Raw genomic sequence first — 20,638 nt, 5'->3', positions numbered from 1 at the left:
AGAGAGAGAGAGAGAGAGAGAGAGAGAGAGAGAGAGAGAGAGAGAGAGAGAGAGAGAGAGAGAGAGAGAGAGTCAGAGAGAGAGAGAGAGAGAGAGGGGTGAAAACAGTGACAGATACTCCCACTGTGTGAATAAGACTGGTGTTTATTTGATGAGATTTAGATGTAAGCACATAAGTACTAGAAGATTTCAATAAACATGTTTCAGGGGACCAAACCATTTTTTATTTTTCTGAAACTGATTTTCTTCCGCACCTTGAGAAATGGCTTAATTTTTTTTTACAATGATAGGATGACCACTGAGTACAATGATACTTCAACTTGGCCACACATACATCAAGTTGTTTTTGTCTAGACGTGACAGGGTAGTGGATATAAAACATACTTCGGAGGCACTTGGTATCTTACTTATATTCCACACTCCCTGACAAGATTCTGTATTGAGCTGCACGTCTACAACCATTTTTTCTCTGACTCTTGGATATCTTAATCCTTCGCTCTCCTGTCAAGTTCGGATCTCTTTCTCACGTAGAGGCTCAGGAGAGGAATGGTACCAGTGTGAACAAAATAATCACCTCATTACTTGAAAAAGCTGTTCTACAGGCTTGGCAATTGTGTCATGTCCAGCCTGCAAAAAAAACCCTGTAAATCCCATTGCAGCATCTTGAGTGTGTGAGATCCGAGCCCTTGAGCTGGAACAGGGACTGATCAGTGAATGGACATGGTAGGATCCTCCTCCACCACAACCTTGTAAACACGACCACAGTAAACATGGATCTTCCCTAGAAAGGAACGACCATGGATCTGGATGACAGTTTAATTGTGGCACCTCAATGTTTTTCACCTTGCTGATGACATCTACGCATCGATACCATGCCTCACACTTGACTGGCAAGGACATTTGGGACAAAGATGAAACTGAACGGTGTGCAGGTCCAGACAGAATACAGAGATCATGTTTTTCCTGCTCCCACTAACCCTTTCTGTCCCATTTAGATTTTCTCTTGGTGGACGAAGCCTTTCACGCCACTTTGGGCTCCACCTCTTATCAGTGTGAATGGCAAAATAATGGAGCGAAAAAATCTCTCTGTTTGAGATTGATAAAGGCTGGAAGACCGTTTTCCCATCAAATACTCTGGCTTATCTGTAATGCCAGTCTCAAGGGGTTGTCTGCTCAGGGGGTGCACTGAAGAACATGGCTGTCCATGGAACCAACAAAGCATTTCAATACTGTTTGCTTGTTTTTTTCCCCTTAAAACTCATTCTGGTCTATGTGAGTCTATACAAGCCTGAATCCTCAAGGTGTAATTTAGGTTTGTTCTAGAAATAATTTCCCAAGATGCAGGTGGAATGTCTGTTTGTGTTTGTGTGTATGTTTGTATTTGCCTGAGTGTTTCTTGAGCAAAGGGTAAAATAGACCTGTTAGGTGCTAAGTCACATGTTTACATCAACATCCATTCATCTCAGCTGTGTCCTTCACCATGTCAACTCTCTCTCTCTCTCTCTCTCTCTCTCTCTCTCTCTCTCTCTCTCTCTCTCTCTCTCTCTCTCTCTCTCTCTCTCTCTCTCTCTCTCTCTCTCTCTCTCTCTCTCTCTCTCTCTCTCTTTCTTTGTCTGATGGCAATGTTGCCATGCAGCGTCTGCATATGGAGGTGTAAGAGCAAGAGAGACATCGGTACCATCGTGTACCAAGCTGCAATTTTAATTCTTGAGAGCAGTGATGCTGTCAGAGCCCAGGTATGTTTTTTTTATTTTTTTTATTTAATGTTTATTTCAGGCACAATGGCCCATACACAAATACATGACATACACGAGAAATGAATCTCCTTATCTAAAAAATGCTTACTTAAAAACAACACATGGCCTATGCAAAGTGTAGCAGTAGTTTCTCCAAAACTGGCTCCTGTGAAAAGGGTCTGAGGATAACAGGAGCCTAACTATGTCATTCCCAGATGCCACATGTATGTTTGTGTCTCTGTCACTGTGTATATCTGCAGTCGGATGCACTGGGTCAAGGCTCCACCAACATACAGACTCACTGGCAGTACTGGGACTGGAGGGGTACAGCAGCCCAAATGAGATGATTCCAAATCAGATGATTCCAAATCAGATTATTTAATTGGTTTTCTTTTTTAAAAAAGATTGGAAAATAGAGTTGTCTGTCTACATTTGATTATCACAATGTTATATCATGATCATGTAAGTAGAGTATAAGTATAATAACTCTTTATTTTCAGATGACTGATCATTTAATATTAAAAGAGGAATTCAAATCAACGTATGTCCATGGCCTAAACCATAAAATACTAAAATAAAGTCTTAAAAAGGTTTAGCACTTCTGAACAAGATAGGAGTCTCATTGTTTCAACAGTGAAGTCACCAGGTATTGTTTGGGTAAGCATGGAGCTTCAGACCCAGACCAAATATTTATCCTCACTACCTTGCTCAGTGACCTATTCAAGCTTATGTGAAAATTAGGGAGAATGATGCATGATAATGTTCACAATAGACTCATGTACTCAGTGAGTTGGATGTATTTCGAGTCACCATGTGCAGTTTAAATCCATTGATGAATATGTGTGGGAATATATCTGTCAATAAGATGATACATACAGAATTTAATCAACAAGATCAACTTTGTACGTGATTTCTGTCAAAATAAGGGGGTAACAGCATTAACAAAACAGATGGCCAGCAATGAAATTCCAGACACTCAGCCCTAACACACAAAGTTTGAGGAGGCAAATGACAGTCAGTTGACTATGAGGGATTTGGATCTGAGAAAGAGGGATTGTTGTACTTAAAACATTGTCATAGGAATGTAGTCACATCAGGACATTATGAATCACAGCAAATATAACTCCTCTGACCTTTTACTATGGGAGATGGCCAGCAGTCTACGCCATATTTGCTAGCACATAAGTGCAACCACATTGACATGCCTTGTACAGAAAATATTGTTCACGCGGTCTTGTTTCATGCTCTTATGCTTTCCCCTTCCCCTCAGGAATTATAGAAGACCATTATTCCCACCCCACTCCCAAAATAATTGAAATGTGTATTCTGTCTCTAAAAAACACTTTATCCATCAAAGTGATGTGCGTTTATTCTGTGAGTAAGGGGATTTCTGCTGTTTCGTGGCACCAGTGTCCACAGTGATAACAATGACTACGGGGTAATGGGGTTGATGTGTGTCACAGACTAGTGCCACTGAAAGAGCAGAAACCCCTTAAGAGACATGGTAAATTTCTTTAAATTAAGGCCTCTATGATTCATGAGTAGGCAGTCAATGTAATGATAGCCTCAGTTGAGAGTGTTAAACGGTCCTGATGGTTTTTGTGTCAAAGTGTTATAAAACTAGCTACCCAAGGAGCACACAGATATTCCAAAATAAACAACCGATAAAAGAAAGACTTTAGTCTAGTAACAGCCAAGGCTAGGTTGCAACACCTTACAACCAGACTCACTTTGCCAGATGACCTATATACTTATCCCATTGAAAACATGTCTTTGAGTAAATACTACAGGATGTCTGGATTTATAATTTTGAATGTAATGATAGAACATAATGCAATTTAATGCATTTGATCAGATCTTTATGTCTGCTTCCACTTAGATTTAACAGATGGTCTTAGACATGCATCACTAGTACTGTGGTGCCCTGCCAAATAGCTTCACAGCATGGAGACCTGAGTGCAAATGTTAACCTCTAAGACTATCCCAATGGATTTCACACTTCAGGTGTAAATGGAAGCATTGCTTTTATGCTGTTCATGCAGCACAAAAGACTTTTCCTGACAAGCAAAAAGGTACGGCACACAATGTGATTGTGAATGACTCATTTTATATTTGAATGCTTGAATAATTGTTTTGTACAGAAATAGGGTCACATTTGAGTATATCTAAATACTCACATATTTACTTGCATACTTTCCTATGATTCCATTTAGCTCATTGGTCTAAGTGTGAGTGAAAAAAACATTATTTCCATATCATTTTCTTGGCTGTTCAGATTTTCAGTCCGTATCAATAGTTGTCATCTCACACAGGCTCTAACCAATCTACAAATGTGCAGACCTCCCAACAACAACCGGGACATGCACAGACCATTTTCTCAATCTCCATTTTAAACCAACGGAGTCACACTTTCCCAGTTCCAAGACATAAATGACTCTTTTATTTCAGTCATGCTCCATCGGTGTGCTACTCTACTCGTCAACTTGAGCACTCAGTCACTCGATCCCATTGGTGTTCCTTTGGGTGCCTCACTATGCATTAGTGAGGCTCTAGTGACGTAATTTGATGACCAGACACAGCTGCTCTGTGGTAGGTATTTTGAGAATAGGTTCTAAGATGGTTTGCTTGTCTTGAGTTTCCTTTTCCAATTAAGAAGGCTCTCCCTGTCCCCATCTACTGTACAGTAATACAGTTCATTTGCCTCACACAAGTGGGAATGCTGGACTTTCAAAGATACTTTTTGTTTTACAAATGTTTTGTGTTAATATTGTGGTGATAACGAGAAGGGCTTCTATTGCTCACCACTGCTTCTGCTGTGCAGGAATTCCCAGCAGATTAGGAAGGAGATTTTGTTAAGCTTATTAGTAATTCAGCTGTGTTTATACAGGTGTGTTTGCGGTTATATTGTTAGTTATTATAATGCGGCCCTTGTGAGAAGTATTTGGGTTTTTGGTAATGTCAACATTGGTTGTGAACACTGTTCTGTGGGATGAGATATCTGCTTGAGTCCAGTATTTGAAATGTTACTAATCACCTCATCAAGACGTGTAATATATGATTACAGTCAATCTTCAAGGAGATGTTATGAGTCTAGTCATATCATCGCAAAGTTGCAACAATGTACAGAACATACCTTTTCTTACATTACTTTGAAATATGTATCGATCGTGGTGATGATGGGGAGACAATAATGTGGTTTGCAAATGTAGGATAAACAAAAATAGAGTAGACATACATTATTATTCTTTTTTAAGTACAGTCCCTACATAATGGGGTTACACAGTAGCCAAAACCTTTTGATTGGGTACTCGTGGAGCTGGCTTTATTGAATATTTTCAGTGATGCTTTTCTCTCATGGTTTGTGCCATAGGCAGTATTATGTAGCAGTATAGAGGGATAAGGATAAAGGGTAGTGGGGGGTATATTTATTGGACATACTAAGAGGGCAAAAGTTACCAGGCCCCTTATGTCAAATATAGCTCCGCCTTTTCTAAACCATTGGCCGGCTCTCCAGGATAGGTTGATTCTCATTGGTGATTTTTTTGTCAACACACTGCAGCACGTCTCTCCCTTGTTGATGAGGACGGGTGAGGCTCGGTCGGTCTCGGGAAAAGGTAGAATTAATAGCCTATTTAAGGTTTATTGATAATCTTATCGACCCTGTTCTAAATCCACACATGGTCGTTCAAACAAGCATTTAACCAGCTAGGTTAATAACATAACTATCAAGCAAGAGCAATTATTCATTCATTCTCAGTCAAAAGCTAGACGTGGCATCTGAGCTGCTGCTGTCTGAGCTGCTACTCGGCACGTTTGATAGCCAGCTAGCCAGCGTCTATTGTCTTGAAGTAGTGTATTATAATCATCTAGCTAGATTGCTGTTGCAACATTGTTTCAGATAAATGGAGCATCAGTTTGCTAACCAGCAAAAGTGGAAAGCTATCTACTGTAGCTAGCGTGCTAACTTTGCCAATCTGCACTTGCGGCAGTGCTAGCTAGCTATGCCACATTCTGCACGGATACGACTTGTTATTGGGTCATTTTCCAAACAAAGAAGATGATAGCTTCCTCTTTTACATTATGAATTAGTCGCCTTTATGTTGAACAGAGTGGTTTTTCAATAGTTTTCTTGCTAGTTGTTTGCTACGGGGAATTTAATGCCGATGGAAATGGCATCTTTAAAGGCAAAGGTTGGACTAAATAATGAAAGCAACTCCAAAGAGAGTGCAAGGACCAGCGCGAGCAGTCCCATATTAATAGCAGGAGCAGCATCACTGTCATTGAACAACAGGACATACACTCTCGATGACCTGGACACCATAGCCACAGTTGGTAAGCTTGCCACAACACCACACAAACAGTCCATTTCACTTCAAAGACAGGTTGTAGGTCAAGCTCACACAGTTGCTGGTTCACAAGCAGGTTCTGGAATTTGATGTACTATTTGATCCTCAATCCGTTTTTGGCTGCTGGAAATGAAACTGCTGGAAAAGAAACGATCCCACAGGACATTCCCATAACTGGCCTTTTAGTGCTTTCCTTCATGACATTTTGAAAGATGGATTAAGTTATATCTACACTAGTCACACACTACCCAATGGTCTGCCATTTTGGACTGATTAGTTTGTTGGTTCCGTAGGTTCTATAGGGGCCTATATGGTTCTTATAAGGACATGCAAACTAGTTTTTAGGAGTTCTCAGTCCACACCCAAAATTGACACAATTGCTTAGGGAATGTCCTAGGAATGTGGAACAGCTGGAGCTACAGTGCTCACAGATTTCAAGAAATGTATCCATAGCCTTATGTTACTCATTCAATAAGGTTGTAACTTATGATCTTTTCCCTTGATATCAGATTGATTGAGAGAGAAGGCTATGGTTGTGTGAACTCACTTTAATCTGAGTTTAAGGTGTGGAAGAGGATGGCATGAAGGATTATGCAGAACCAATATAGGTAGATTGATTTTACTATAGACGAGGAGAATAGTTATTGAAGAATCCATCTAATATTTAGCCTGTGGCCTAAGTCTCATTATGTTATGTTACCCAAATGTAAATGTTTATTGTATCTAATCCAAGAAGTTCAGTAATGCACTTGTTATAGTGACTATTCTCCTGTGAAATATTCAAACTTCTACATCCAAGGGTAGCCAATTGGTCTAATTTATATAATATAATGTCATTATTTTTCCCACACATGACAAGGTAGGCCATTAAACCCATTGACTTCAGGCCTTTGTGTATTTCTCAAGGTGTCATGTTTGTTAAGTATTGTGAGCATTCCACCTGCAATATGGTTACGTAATGTAAAATAAGCTATGGTTATTAGGCTAGGTGGTTATGGTCACATTTCCTCTGCATCAGTGGTCAGAATGTAGGTACTTTGTAAATATTCCACCTATAATATAGGGCCTGGTTATCATATCACACTGCTGTTAACGATAGCCTACCTACAGCAAAACATGATATTCTACTCCCAAAATGTCTTAACGTAACTAAGATTGTCAGCATCTTAATCAATGATCAGTCTAGAGGGACCAATGTAAGCACAGACACTATATCCACACACAGACAGTAGCTTATTAATTAAACATATTAAACAGATACCTACAGGACATTTCCTAGCTACAAAGTTAACTTTCCTTCTTGGTTACCATGGTTATGTTGATTTATTGATTTGACTTGAGACTTCACATGTACAGAATCCATAGTTCAAAGACCCAGACATTACATGGCTTTAGCTCAATTAAATACAAAGTACAACTGCAGTAAAACCACCATACACCCACTGGAAAAGACCCCAGCCTTCTGTGCCTCTCCAGCAACCCTCTTAAACTATTTTTTTTTGTGCTGATAGTGTCAACTTACTGGCCTTTTGAGTTGTTTTGCTTCTGCCTATCATAACTTTGACTGAATAATTTACTGTGAAGTTGCTATTAGGATGGGAGTGAACTTGTAATGAACAAGAAGCTTTTCCACTCACTTGTAAGGGCTTGTGCCTGAAAGAGCCTTTTTGGCATCATGTCATGGGTGTAGTCCAGTCTGTGGTGAGGGTGATAGGGAAGGCTTCCCCGACCAGAGAGCTACAAAACAACGTGCTGAGGAAATCGGCAAAGGTTTACTCCAACAAGTTGGATCTTTTGTTATGACAGTTAATATTTCAGCTATTTATGTCTATAACCCCATCATCTGACTTGTTTTAGTACATCTAAGGTCAGTTGAGACGTCATCCACACACAGTTAGCCTACAGTTGCTCCAGATGTGAGGTCTAAAGATGGTGGAATAGTAGCCTAAGTTAAGTGTGCACTGTGGATGATACCATTTCCATGCTGTTGTGGAAAGCATAAAGCTTACAAGCACAGTATAAAAATCCAATTTGCAAAGCCTTTTGTCTGATGAGAGGGATTTAGGCATACTGCCTACAACAAATCAGTTAAAGCTCTAATCTTCCCACTGGGGTTGTTTAATAGTCATTGAAATGATTAGGCAATTCATCTTCCTGTGACATTTAGCCCAGATGCATGAAATATTTTGGGATAGGATCAGGGGAAAGTTGCTGCATCCAGGTAGTCGCTGCATCCTAATGCACGGGGTAGCAAGCTATGCTCCTGTCATACTGAATCTAGACCTTGATCAAATATTTAGCATTTAGCGTTGTAGCCTATTTTTTTCAAGCTCCCTGCAAATGTGAACAATTTTGTGATCTAAGCCCACCAAAAGGAACCTGGCTGTTAGCGCCTGGAATTGAAGCGTTACAAATCCAGTGCTTGTGGTTTTGTGGACCCAAGCCTTCGCTCTTGTACGGCAGATCTAGGTTTACAGGGTTACAGGTTTACCCACTTAGGCTACTGAAAACCTGGATCACATGTTTAGATTAAATCAAATGGCCTTTTCTGTCTCACACCACTTGTTGTCATCAGATACACAAACTGAATTAAAAAACCTCCCTGTATTTTGGTTTATTTGATTTGAGATTTTTGTTATTGTCTATTTTGTTTTTTTCCATATTTATTTTTCACCTTGTTGAGAAATAGTCTTCAACATACTGCAGCCTTTCATGGGAAGAAGGATTTTGTTTGGCTTCAATCCAGTCCAACCCTCGCTCGAGGTGTAGAGCACAGCTCATACCTGGCTGTTGCTCTCATCGAGTAATGACAGAGACAGCGACAGGCTTCACCTTTGTTTACAGCTGCCAGTAGATTTCCATGGAGACGCAGATCTTTGTCAGACAAAGGTCCGTTGTAGGTGGGAGAGCAAACACGTGAGAAGCCAGAATTCCATTAGACGGTTGCCCCATCAGGGCTCTGAGTCAGATTGACTACAGGTTTCAAGTTTCAAGCTTGGTCACCGTTTTCAAAATAATACAGTTAATAATAAGTTTCTTATGTGGTATGTTCTTGTCCTATGGTTTGATTCTAAATCTTAATGTCTGGACACAGTTGTGAAGTAAAACATGATTCGACCGAAAGTATTAAAGCAGGCCCCATTCTCAGTTCTGAAAATGAAACGTGACGACACAAAATACCACTGGATTCCTCCCGTGTACAGATATAACACAGACAATATTTAAAAAGAAAATGATGTTCTGGACCAGTACTTTAGTGTCACACTGGCCTTGAATTTATCCTTAACCCTCTTCTGGGGCAGTCAGCTGTGCCTTGTTCATTACAGAGATGGACTGAACTCTGCCTTTCATTCTGTCCGGTCCGTAATGCATGGCAGCGAGTGTTTAGCCTGTCTGATTCCAATCAGCGGCCATGTAAGGAAGGTGGCCAGGACACCAGTGATGGCTGCCCCGCTGTGTTCTTCCCCACCAGGCACGGGCACGTTTGGTCGAGTGTTCCTCGTGAAGGACAAGAAAAGCAGGGCGTTTTACGCCCTCAAGCAGATGAAGATCCCCGACGTGATCCGCCTCAAGCAGGAGCAGCACGTCCACAACGAGAAGGAGGTCCTGACCGAGGTCAACCACCCCTTCCTCATCAGACTGTGAGTGGCCTCTTCCCTACCCAACACCCCCACCCCCCTAACCCTAGCAACAACCTGCAGCTCACTGCTAATGTAGCTGACAGACTGATAAGGTTTTCAGCCCCATACCCAGTGTATCCTTCAGGCCTGGCATGCCATAGTGTTTTTCAATATGCCCGAGGTAAACTGAGGAAACTCTTGCACTCGTTTTCCGTCCCAACATGTCAACGCGGCTTCCCTACAAATATTAGTCTTTTATTGAACAGTCGTCTTGTTCATATTTGACAGAGAGAGGTTGTGTGTGTGTGTGTACGCATGTCATGTTTATGTGTGTGTAGACATGGTGATTATGTGTGTGTGTGTGTGTTGGCTTCCAAGGTTCTGGACCCACCACGATGAGCGTTTCCTCTACATGCTGATGGACTACGTGCCTGGCGGCGAACTGTTCAGCTACCTCCGGAGCCGGGGGCGCTTCAGCAACGCGGCCGGCATGTTCTACACCAGCGAGATCGTCTGCGCCATTGAATACCTCCACTCCAAGGAGATCGTCTACCGGGACCTGAAGCCGGAGAACATCCTGCTGGACGGAGAGGGACATATCCGCCTGACGGACTTCGGCTTCGCCAAGAAACTGTCCGACAGGTGCGCTCTCCCCGGATCTCGCAGAGGTCGTATTTGTTTACTTTAGAGACAGGTCAGGTCTGGCGACTGGTCGATACCCGTAGTGTTGTCATTCATGGTCATGCGAGCCCCAGACTATTCTCCTCTCACTCCGACAGACAGAATATGGACGATGTTTGCCCCCTCCATTTGATCACTGTTGGGATTAGGCGCCCGTGAAATTCTCATTACACATTCCTTCCTAAAGGGGAAACAAGAGGGAAGCCTATATCTGGAAAAAATCCTAAATTGTGATTCTGTTGCAAAACAAATGCACGTATCAGATTGCTGTTTTGAATCAGAATGACTGGGAGCAAGTCTCTGGTGACCTTAGCTGAAATTGGAAAAGCTGTACTGGATTTCAAACGCTTTTGTGCGTGTGCAGTGCAGTATGCTGCAGTGTTTTCCAGAGAGTAGCCGGAGCACAACATGACCCCCCTGACATGTAAACATAATGGACTAAGATTACATTTTCCCCGGGCCCAGAGAGGAAAATAGATTTGGAGTAGATATCTCTCTGATGTGCGAGTGACCTACTTATTTAAAGGGAGGGCAATAAGACTGCCTTGAATGCAGTAGGAAGACAACCGGCTAGCCACCGGCGCTCCATTGTGTTTGCATTCTGGAGAAAAGGTGCCGTCCCCCGCTGGCGGTGTTGCCACAGCGCCCCCTGGCTGTGGAAGCGTCCCTCTCCAGGTCTGGTCTGAGGTGAGCTGCCTCCGCGGGGGGGGGGGGAGACAGCCTCGTTGTGCGACATGTCGGGATTCTAATGCGGCTGGCATTTTCCTGGCGGCGAGGCTTTGTCCTGGCCCCCCGTCCGCTCCGTATTTCAAAGTGTGGAGATAAACACCCCAGGGACCTCGAGCCCTGCCTCTCAACAGACACTCATTTGCATACAAATGGCCATCTCCTAGGCAACTGACCACAAGGGTCATTATCCAGGTGATAGTCCGAGGCGGACAGAAACGGAGCCCTGTGAGTGAGTAGGCAGCACTTGGACGTCGGGGAGGAAACACAGAGGGTCCTGGGTTCTCTCGTCGCTTTTATAGCCACAAGCAAACATCAGCTGTCTGCTTTCCCCTGAACATGATGTCACCCAGTCCGTGGTGTCAAATAACCACTAAAGACCCATCTGTTTGTCCTTCAGACCTTCCTATTGTCCAGTCCGTGGCTGCTACTCCAGAGCTCCTGCTTCAAGCGAGCGTTCATGCGTGACCGCCCACCCCACCCCCCCCCCCCCCCGGCGGGAGATCACTTTACCACAGCAGGGTTGTCTTTCCCCTGTGTAGCGAGAGCTATACCTTTGGGAGTGCAGCCCGCATGTGTGGAATGTGCAGACACCTCAGAGACAGCACACAGAGTGGCTTCCTCAGGGGAAGGAAGGCCAGGCTTGGAATGACCACTGTGGCCACAGCCAACAGAAACTCCCTGACCTAGTGCGCGCGTGTGTGTCTAGCTGTGTGTGTGTGTGTGTGTGGTGGATGGGGCTGCGGGAGGGGTGATGTTGGATGTATCACAAGGTGATACCAGTGTACAGGCTATATGAAGGCTTATCTTTGTCTCCCTCTTCCCGCTCCATTAGTTTCTGTGCGTTTCGGTGCGTTCTTGAGGCGTGTGCATCACTTCTCCGTCTAGCGCGTGAGCAGTCACTGTGTAGAAAGACAGTCAAACTGTGTGCCTTGCCTGACACAATTTATTACTTGGTAAACAATCGTGTCTTTTTCTGTTTTCATTTCCCTCCCTCCCTTTCTCTCTGTTTCTTTCTCTCTCACTATCTCTCTCTCTCTCTCTCTCTCTCTCTCTCTCACTATCTCTCTCTCTCTCGCTCTGCTTCCATCTGTTACCCACCTTTTTCATTCACTCTCCCCTTTTCCGACTCACCTCTCAACACTTGTTCCTTTCTCTTCCTCTCCTCCTGTTCCTCCCTTCCCCAGGACATGGACCCTGTGTGGCACCCCGGAGTACCTGGCCCCTGAAGTCATCCAGAGCAAAGGTCACGGCCGGGCAGTGGACTGGTGGGCCCTGGGAATCCTCATCTTTGAAATGCTGGCCGGGTGAGTCCCTGTCTACCGTGGTGTTCCTGACCCACACACCAGGGGGCGATATCCTCCACTGGACTGACAGAGGCAAGAGTTTGGGGAAGGGAGCATGGGAGACACTGTTTGTTGACAATGGTTAGGATTCAAGAGAAGGAGTAGTGTCTCAGACCAGTACTGTTTGCAGTGTGTGGGTAGTGTTTGCAGGGGCAGTGTGTTGCTATGTAGACCAGCTATAGTTGACATAATGGATTTCCATCCTCAATGGGCCAAAATCCCCAGAGTAGACAGTGTGAGCTGTGAGGCTGGAGGCCTGAGTGATTAAAGAAAGGTTACAGAGTACTGCTGAGGCAACCTGGGGGTTTGATGTCTGCTGTTTGGTGTGGGAAGTCAGTATCATTACAAACTGCTGCTCTGAGCTAATTGGTACAATACTTGGTATACTTGGTACCATAGTTTGTACTGTGTTCTCTACCCAGGAACCCTAAGGCCTGCCAGTCGCCCAGTGCAGATGGATGGAAAAAGTCTTTAATGTGTTACTGTCCATAATGTCCGTGTCCACCAGTCATCCCCAAACAGACCGTTATTAGATGAGCAATGTCAGCCATCATGGCCTCCTCATCACCATGTTGCTGAATCCTGTTGAGACACAGGCCAGGCTTAACATCATTTGAACAAGTCATCTTCCACCTTTTGGCAGCTGTTTGTGCGTTGTGCATATTTGGAGCAAGGGGAAAAAAAAATCTTAAATCAGTTACAGTAACAAGTAGTAACTTAAATCCTTGGGTTGGAACCGTATGACCATTGATTTTTCTCTGAGAGGCAGTTTGGTTATCGTTGGTGATTTGTGGGCAAGACCTCTTGGGGCCATTGCTTGTCAAATAAACAGGGCTATACAAACAAAGTGTGATTTGATTGGATGGAAAACCAATGGTGAAGCTCGTCAGTGGCCTTCCCATCCTGCACCTGGGCCCCGGCTCCTCCGCTCAGCCCTCCTTAACGCACTCGTTGAAGGTTTTAGTGGCCTTCAAATAGGGAGGAAAAATGTGACCTCCTCCAGCCTTCATCAGGCTGCCTTTTGAAGTGAGGACTCCTGACAGGGATGTTTTGGGGCCCCGGCGGTTAGCTCGAGTCGTCCTGGGAGGAGCTCCCTGCTCCAGAAGACAAAGGCTCCCTTCAGGACAACGCTCTCCTTCTCCGGCCGCTTTCTGTCAAAGGTCCCAGGGCTGCCGCGCTTAAAGAATGTAGCGGGGACTTCAGAAAGTTAAGGACCACTCGGCCCCGCCAGCCCCCACCCCCACCATAAAGTGAAGGGTTGAAAAACATCCTCCCCCGGTTCCTGACTCCTGGGGCGGGTGGGAAGAGGGAAGAGGGAAGGGGGGGCAAGGTCACCTGTAACCTCCACGCATGGTGTTCCTGTCGATAATCTTGTCTGGAGGGGAAGATCTCTCTGCGTAATTAAAGTCATGGAAACCCTCTGGGCGTGTGTGTGTGCTTTGCCACTCATGCCCAGCCTACTACTGTGTAGGCAAACCTTACTGGGATTACCTTAGCTCAAGGTACAGTTCGCCGTGTAGCTTATTCATATTGTGCTAGTTGATTAAATCTTTTGAAAGAACTGACCCCTCCTCCCCACCCCTCCCTATCCCCCAGTGGAATATTGGCCCCACCTCAGGTATTGCATAAATCCTCTCATTCCTGTTACGAAACGCAAAAAGCGGTCGTCTCTCCGTTCATCTTAGTCTACCTGTATGTGTGGAGGAAGCAGGAATGGGCCCCTCACCTCCCTCTCTCCTCCCCAGCCCCACCCTCACCCCCACCTCCCTCCCTCCTCCCTCCCTGCCTGGCTAGCCTCCGCCAAGCACAGGAGGCTCCAACTGGACAGCTCCCTGCTGATTCATCACTATGCTTGGCTGTGCTCTAATCCCCCCACTCCCCCCCCCCCCCCCCATACGTCCAGCCAGAATCTGCTCCCCACATTCACAGACTCCTGTATCTCCTCAGGCCTCTCCCAGGCATGCTAAAGTCATTACATGTCACAGAGGAAAGGACTGTTTGGGACTTCCACCAAACGCCAGGGCCAGAGCCTGCCGGGCGACGCGCTGGTTCCTTTCTTCCTGCTGTTAGCCGTCTTTGATGGGTGACACCGTGGACTGGAGCAGGCTGCCATGCTGGTGACGCGAGGCGGATCTGAGGCTGCGTCTTATCTGTCAGTGTCGGAAAAAAAACGACCCCCGTTTTCCCCAGTCCAATCCAGCACCCCCATCCCCCCATGGAGCTGTGACACATTTTGCTCATGGGTCCGTGCGTGAAATTCTCTGATTCGGCAGTTCTCACCCAAGCCCCCAGACCCCCATCCCACCCTGAGTCCCTTCTGACTGGGCCAGGCACTGGCAGCTCTTGTGACAAACTGGTCCGATTATCCGCCTGTCTGCTCCATGCGTAATGCATTTAGGCTGGTCTATTATGTAACGGCTGGGGTAATGGCTTGTCCAGGCCAGTGGGAAAGGAGTGAAGAGCTGGGAAAGCACTCAGCCAAACCCGGAGAGTCGACAGAGTGGAGCGCAGACACAGGCCCCTGTGCCACCGCGTCTTACACACACACGCGCGCTTGCGACCGGAATGCGTTTGGGTGAACATGGAGAGGAAGTGACCCGCAGAGGGAGGTCCAGCTGTTTAGGCCCAGACCAAACTGTGTATCCTACACCGTAACACCCTCCAATTCCTGTGTGTCAGCTTACATGGTGATATGGTTCGGAAAAGCTTCACTTTGCCAATTGATCCAAATATTTGGAAAAAGTTGAGAGCATAGATATATTTTTTTATGCTCGCCTTCACTCTTTTTTTGTTTGTGTTTTTTTGTTTTCTTTCTTGCAGTTACCCGCCATTTTTTGACGACAATCCCTTTGGCATCTACCAGAAAATCCTGTCCGGAAAGCTGGAGTTCCCTCGACATCTGGATTTCTACGTCAAGTAAGCTCAGGGGAAATGAAACGTCGGACCCTTTGTCATGTCGTGTGCCGTCATGCGTTTACCTCACCCTGACCCAGCGCGTGTTGTGAGTTTGTCTATGTCTTGTTGTGTGTGTGTTCACCAACTCGAGTGTCACTCCTTGTTCTTTCTGACTACCGGGGCAGTTAGCTCCCTGGAGGCGCTGAAGGAGGTAGGTGGACGTGTGGTCACTAATGACACACCCAGCTGATTAGTACTTGTTCGCCAACCATCCCACTGGCCATTACGACAGCTGGGGGTGGGGGGGGGGGGGGGGGGGGGCGGCAAAAGAATGTGGGAGATTACAGGCTTAAGGGAGGGCTTGTGTGCACTCAATCCAGCCTGACACTGGCCCGGGAGAACACACACACACACACACACACACTGCTAACACTGAATAGAGACTCACACTTCTCAGTCATCAATCTTGTGGTCAGCCCACTGAGTTTACACATACAGTATATATTTCCAGCACCTATATCCTGTTTTTTTTTTTGTCTCATCTATCAGCAAGAGCAGGACTGTCCTAAGCGGTAGTGCTGGGTGTGCAGAGTGTAATGTGTAATGTGCGCCCCAGACCACAGCATAGAGCCAAATGCATTCATATCATTCACACACTAAAACACAAACAGTGTCCTGGGATATCGACGACTTCTAGGAGTAAAGGCTATTTCCTGTATATCAGACACCAGAAGTGGTGACGGAGAGCACGGACACAGAAATGAACCTGAGAAAGATGTTCATTGTCAATATTGGAAGGGTGTATTTATGAGACCACAGACAGCTCATTCCCCGTGAGGAATGGCACCTTTATGGAAAGCCTTTGCTCTTGTCATGATGTGTTGCATTCGGAAAAGTTACAGTGTGTCATTTTAAAAGCCCTGTGAATCACCCATGTCCTCCCCTGTTTACGCTGTGTCCGCACCAGCACCCTTTACAGCTTTCGGGAAGTCTTTTTCCACGTCTTCATCAATTAAAAAAGCGTCAGAGAACGTTGTTGTGATGCACCGCGCGTTCACCCATGACACCTTTACAGGCCATCGAGGGTCAGCTAGCACTAACGTGAATCATTTATCTTGCTGACAGGTTTGGGAAATGACTTAAGGTTTTGATAAAGTTCCATAAGCTCACCGTATCTTTTTTTTTTTTTTTGCATTTGTGCGTGCTCTGTTTTATGTTCCAGGGACCTCATCAAGAAGTTCCTCGTCATCGACAAGGCCAGACGGCTAGGCAATATGAAGGTGAGTCGATAAGCCTGACTCATCACCCCCTGGCCTCTGAGAGGTTTTGCTTTGTTTTCTTTCCACTCTTAGCAGGTTATGGAGAAGTTCTGGCCGTTTGACATCACAGACTAAATAGCAAAGACGGCCTTGGGAGGGACTGGATGTTTGCATTTGTTTTCAATTAGTAGGATGCATAAGAGTAGCTGATGTCGAGAGAGCTTGACCCTGAAAAAGAGTAGGGCAGGAGGGTGAGTTCACCGCTAGTAAAGTCAATTCTGAAGTTATTCAGACACCACGTGCTAGTGCCGTACGTCGGGTCGCGGGTATGGGAAAAGACACTGTCGCTTCCAAGAACCTCCTTTTTGTTAGCCACGACAGGATGGACAGTTGAAGGGTTCTGACCTACCAGTCTGTGGGTGAAGAATTCTGTACTTGTCTCCACACAGCAGCATGGAGTCTGGACATGGCAATAACGGCCTCTCAGCATAACGTGAAGTTTCTGTGACGTGACAGGATCTCCTTTTCACATGTATGATGTGTTTGCTCTGGGTTCCATTCGAACGATAAGCAGATGAACTGTTAGCTTCCCCCCCCCCCCCAGTCCTAAACGCTTTCAGAAGTCGACACGAAACGTGATAAATGGCTCCGCCGTGTGTGGCGAGTCCCTCCGGATTCCCACAGGCTTGGCTTCACCAGTGATCCACTTCAGATGGGACTAGAGGGATGAAGAATGCAGTGTTTATCCGGCGTGGGCTTTGTTGTCGTCTGCCATGTTATGATTCACCAATGAGAAGGAGCCTGTGCCGCTGCCATTGATCGTCAGGCTGCAGGACATCCTAGTGTTTTGAATTACACTGCAAGCATGCTGAGAGCATAAAAAAAAAACCTTCCCAATGAGACAAATTCCGCTAAGTAGCATCATTTAATTGACATAATCCTTGTCATGGTGTTATTGATTTATGCATTGAGTCTGTTTTTTTGTCTTGGTGGGTGGGGGGGAGTTTCCACCCTCCAGATGATTTATCTAGCTGTGTGTTTCTTTCTGTATACAGATGAAAGATACAAGTTCAATGAGAGGATTTCACAATGAGAAGGACTAAAACGACATCAAACTTTGCAGTTGTGTGTGTTTATTCTGAAATGCAAAGTGATTTCTTCTCTTTCAGAATGGAGCAGATGATGTGAAGAAACACAGGTGGTTCAAGACTGTCGACTGGGAGGCAGTGCCCCTGAGAAAACTCAAGGTTAGTCCCTGCAGCACATAATTTGGTCCTAAAGCAGTGTAGCGTAAAAACAATACCTTTTTTCCCCTCGACAAGTAACATTTACACCTCCCATTCTTCTCTGTCAGCCTCCTATCGTTCCCAAGGTGACCCACGAGGGTGACACGTCCAACTTTGATGCCTACCCCGAGGAGGAATGGAAGAAAGACGCACCCGTGCCTGAGAAGGATTTAGAGATCTTCAAGAACTTCTAATTTGCACTGGACTTGAGGTGTGAGATATTTACCAGAGAGGGGCTATGGAGCAGTTGTCCCAGACCCTGATGCTGGAGAAAAAAGGCTAACCTGAAAAGAACTTCAAACACCTGATGCATTGAATACAAAATATCGAAAGCATCAAATGTAGCGAGAACTGTCGCCTCATGATGACCCGTTATTATTTCTCTTGAACAGAAACCTCAGTTGGGATTTCTGTTGTGTCTCTGAGCCTTCTTAGATTATGCAAAAAAGTTACGAAAGAGATGGTCCCTTTTCAACCAAAGGATACTGTTACCGAAGATTATGTTTAAAAACTAAACAATCAGGGTTTTTTTCTTTTTACAGCATTATGGTTACTAAATTCTGTTGGGTTAAAACTGTTGTATTTGGAACTTTTGCAACTCAACGCTGCGTGCAATCCAAAAAGGATAACTTAATCGATATTTAAAATGTATATAGATGTCATTACGTGATTTTATCCTGCAAGGTAGCTTACCAGATTCTACAGGATGTGTTAATGTGCATGACAAACTTTGTAACTGTTGACTGGCCAGTCTTCTTATCAGTCAGCTACCCACGTCTGACGAGGCCAGAAGCACTTGTGAAAAGGTGCCTTACAATAAGGTTTGACGAACATGACGCGTCTTTTATTTCGACGTGCAATCTGGCGGCTCTTTTGTCAGCTATTTATGATAAAAGCACTGCATCTACTGTATGTACTGTAGAGATGTGGCATTGAACATTTGACTGTTAGTGTATGTAGAGCTAGTTAGTGTCAAGAGCAGGAGCCTGCAGCAGTTTCCCTGCTGTCTCCTCATTGTCTTCCCTCCTGTTATCCTAATAGCACACTGTCCACTAGCCCTGAGGGAACCTGTATATGCATTAGTAGGTCACTCATTGTAGGTCGTGTCCATGTAGTATACAAGTTGTGAATACAGATGTTAAACTGTTTTTTGTACACCCCGAGTCGGTGTCTGTAGTCTCAGACCAGTGTGTAGGAAGTCACTTCCGAACAGCAAACCCCCAAAGTGTTTGTTAGTTTTCCTCTCTGTTGAACAGGACATATCTTATTGCAAGATACAATTACTATAACGATAGCTATTGTCCCCCCTTGTTCTAACAATACTTGTAACTTCAACTTTATAGTGGTCCATTTTAGGGGAAGTATTTCCCAGAGGACACTACTCCTTTACAATGCCTTGACAAGCCTGATGTTTTTCGTGTTTTATAGGTTCTGAAGGAAAGGAAAAAGTGGAACATTCAGTCTCTCGATTGTTTGTCCAGTCAAATGGTGTAATTTTGCACAGTGTGTGTATTGTTTGTTATTTTTTATCACTTTAGTTCTGTGTGGTTCTCCAAGGAATTTACTTTATAATTCTAAGCCTTTGCCTTTGCCCTGGCCTTTTTATATTTTCTAATGGATTTTTTGGTTGCATTGGTATAATCCTATAAAGTTTTGTACTGGTCAAGAATCCCTTTACATACCCCCTACTGATTATTGACTTAACTATGGAACTTGCAACAACAACAAAAATGTCAACATGTATTGCTACTCTATCAACATGTTGAGGTACAGATAGAAAAGGCACACAACCTGAAATAAACACCTCTTTTCAGCTGACTGCAGTATATTTCCGATTGCATTTTCTCCTCATGTCCATATTGATAGATATTTGTATGCAAACAAGATGCCGGTGCTGAAGTATGCCTCTTGCTAGCTGTGTGCTCTCAAATGACAATACATTTTAGCTGTTATATCAATAAAAATAATTGCCAACCTCACTTTAAAATTCATCCCAGTCTGCATATTTAGGTTCATAATGTCTTCGGACTGCGGGTGAGATAATTGATTTCATGCCTTAATTTCCTCCCAAAGAAGTAAATTCTCAAATGAATCTAACGGTATAATTTGCTCATATGGAGGTAACATGAATCGGCCTTATTTGCAGAGAGCGCCATTATGTTTACAATGGAAAGTGACTCATATTTAGTCTGGAGCCCCTGCTTGTGACCTGCTGTGTGATGACATCCAGGGCTGCTCTGGAGACGAGGACCAGCGCAGCCCTAATAGTTGAGCTAATGAATCCCTTATGACCTGCCTCAGATCCTTAGAGGCTCACTCTGTCTGCCCTCCACAGTGCATCGGAGGAAAGCAGGGAATGTGCTGCGGTGGTGGGTTGTGTTCAAGAGCACAGCACACACACCAGTCCTCCACAGGGAATAGCACATCCACCCCCCTGGGCCGTCTCCTGTGTGTTTGGTGTGTGTATGGAAAGTCTTGTGCACGCGTGCGTCTGTTGTTGATGAGCTTGTGGTGAAGGGAAGGGAGAGGTGTAACAATAACAGATGGATAGGGTTTACATTGTAATGCTTTAGATAAGTGCACAAAAAGCTCATTTTGCTGTCGTTGTTTGCCCCTGGATTGCAATTTTGTTTCAGAATGGTTCAGATTTAATTAACTACTTAACAAACACAGAAAGCAGCCTCTTTCTGTGCAGTTTTTCTCTGCAATTTAACCTGATATTCATGTAATTATGCCCTGTAGC

The 20,638-nt window shown here is 44.7% G+C and overlaps 1 protein-coding gene across 2 annotated transcripts; it reads left to right on the top strand.

Moving 5' to 3' along the window:
• The first annotated feature begins 5,292 nt into the window (after nt 1-5,292).
• On the top strand, nt 5,293-19,882 carry prkx (protein kinase X-linked). 2 transcript variants are annotated; one of them, XM_084668028.1, is made up of 8 exons: nt 5,293-6,068; nt 9,555-9,723; nt 10,081-10,344; nt 12,297-12,416; nt 15,276-15,371; nt 16,573-16,630; nt 17,779-17,856; nt 17,964-19,882. In XM_084668028.1, the coding sequence occupies exons 1-8, from the start codon at nt 5,894-5,896 to the stop codon at nt 18,087-18,089; spliced, it is 1,086 nt and encodes a 361-aa protein (XP_084524154.1). In that variant the 5' UTR covers nt 5,293-5,893; the 3' UTR covers nt 18,090-19,882. The 2 variants fall into 2 exon arrangements, with proteins under 2 accessions (XP_084524154.1, XP_084524155.1); XM_084668029.1 differs by having other exon boundaries at nt 5,311-5,350.
• The last annotated feature ends 756 nt before the right edge of the window (nt 19,883-20,638 follow it).

Source organism: Hypomesus nipponensis, chromosome 12, assembly GCF_054491055.1.
Source record: "Hypomesus nipponensis isolate SF chromosome 12, ASM5449105v1, whole genome shotgun sequence".
NCBI lineage: Eukaryota > Metazoa > Chordata > Actinopteri > Osmeriformes > Osmeridae > Hypomesus > Hypomesus nipponensis.
This window is presented reverse-complemented; position numbering and strand designations above follow the sequence as displayed.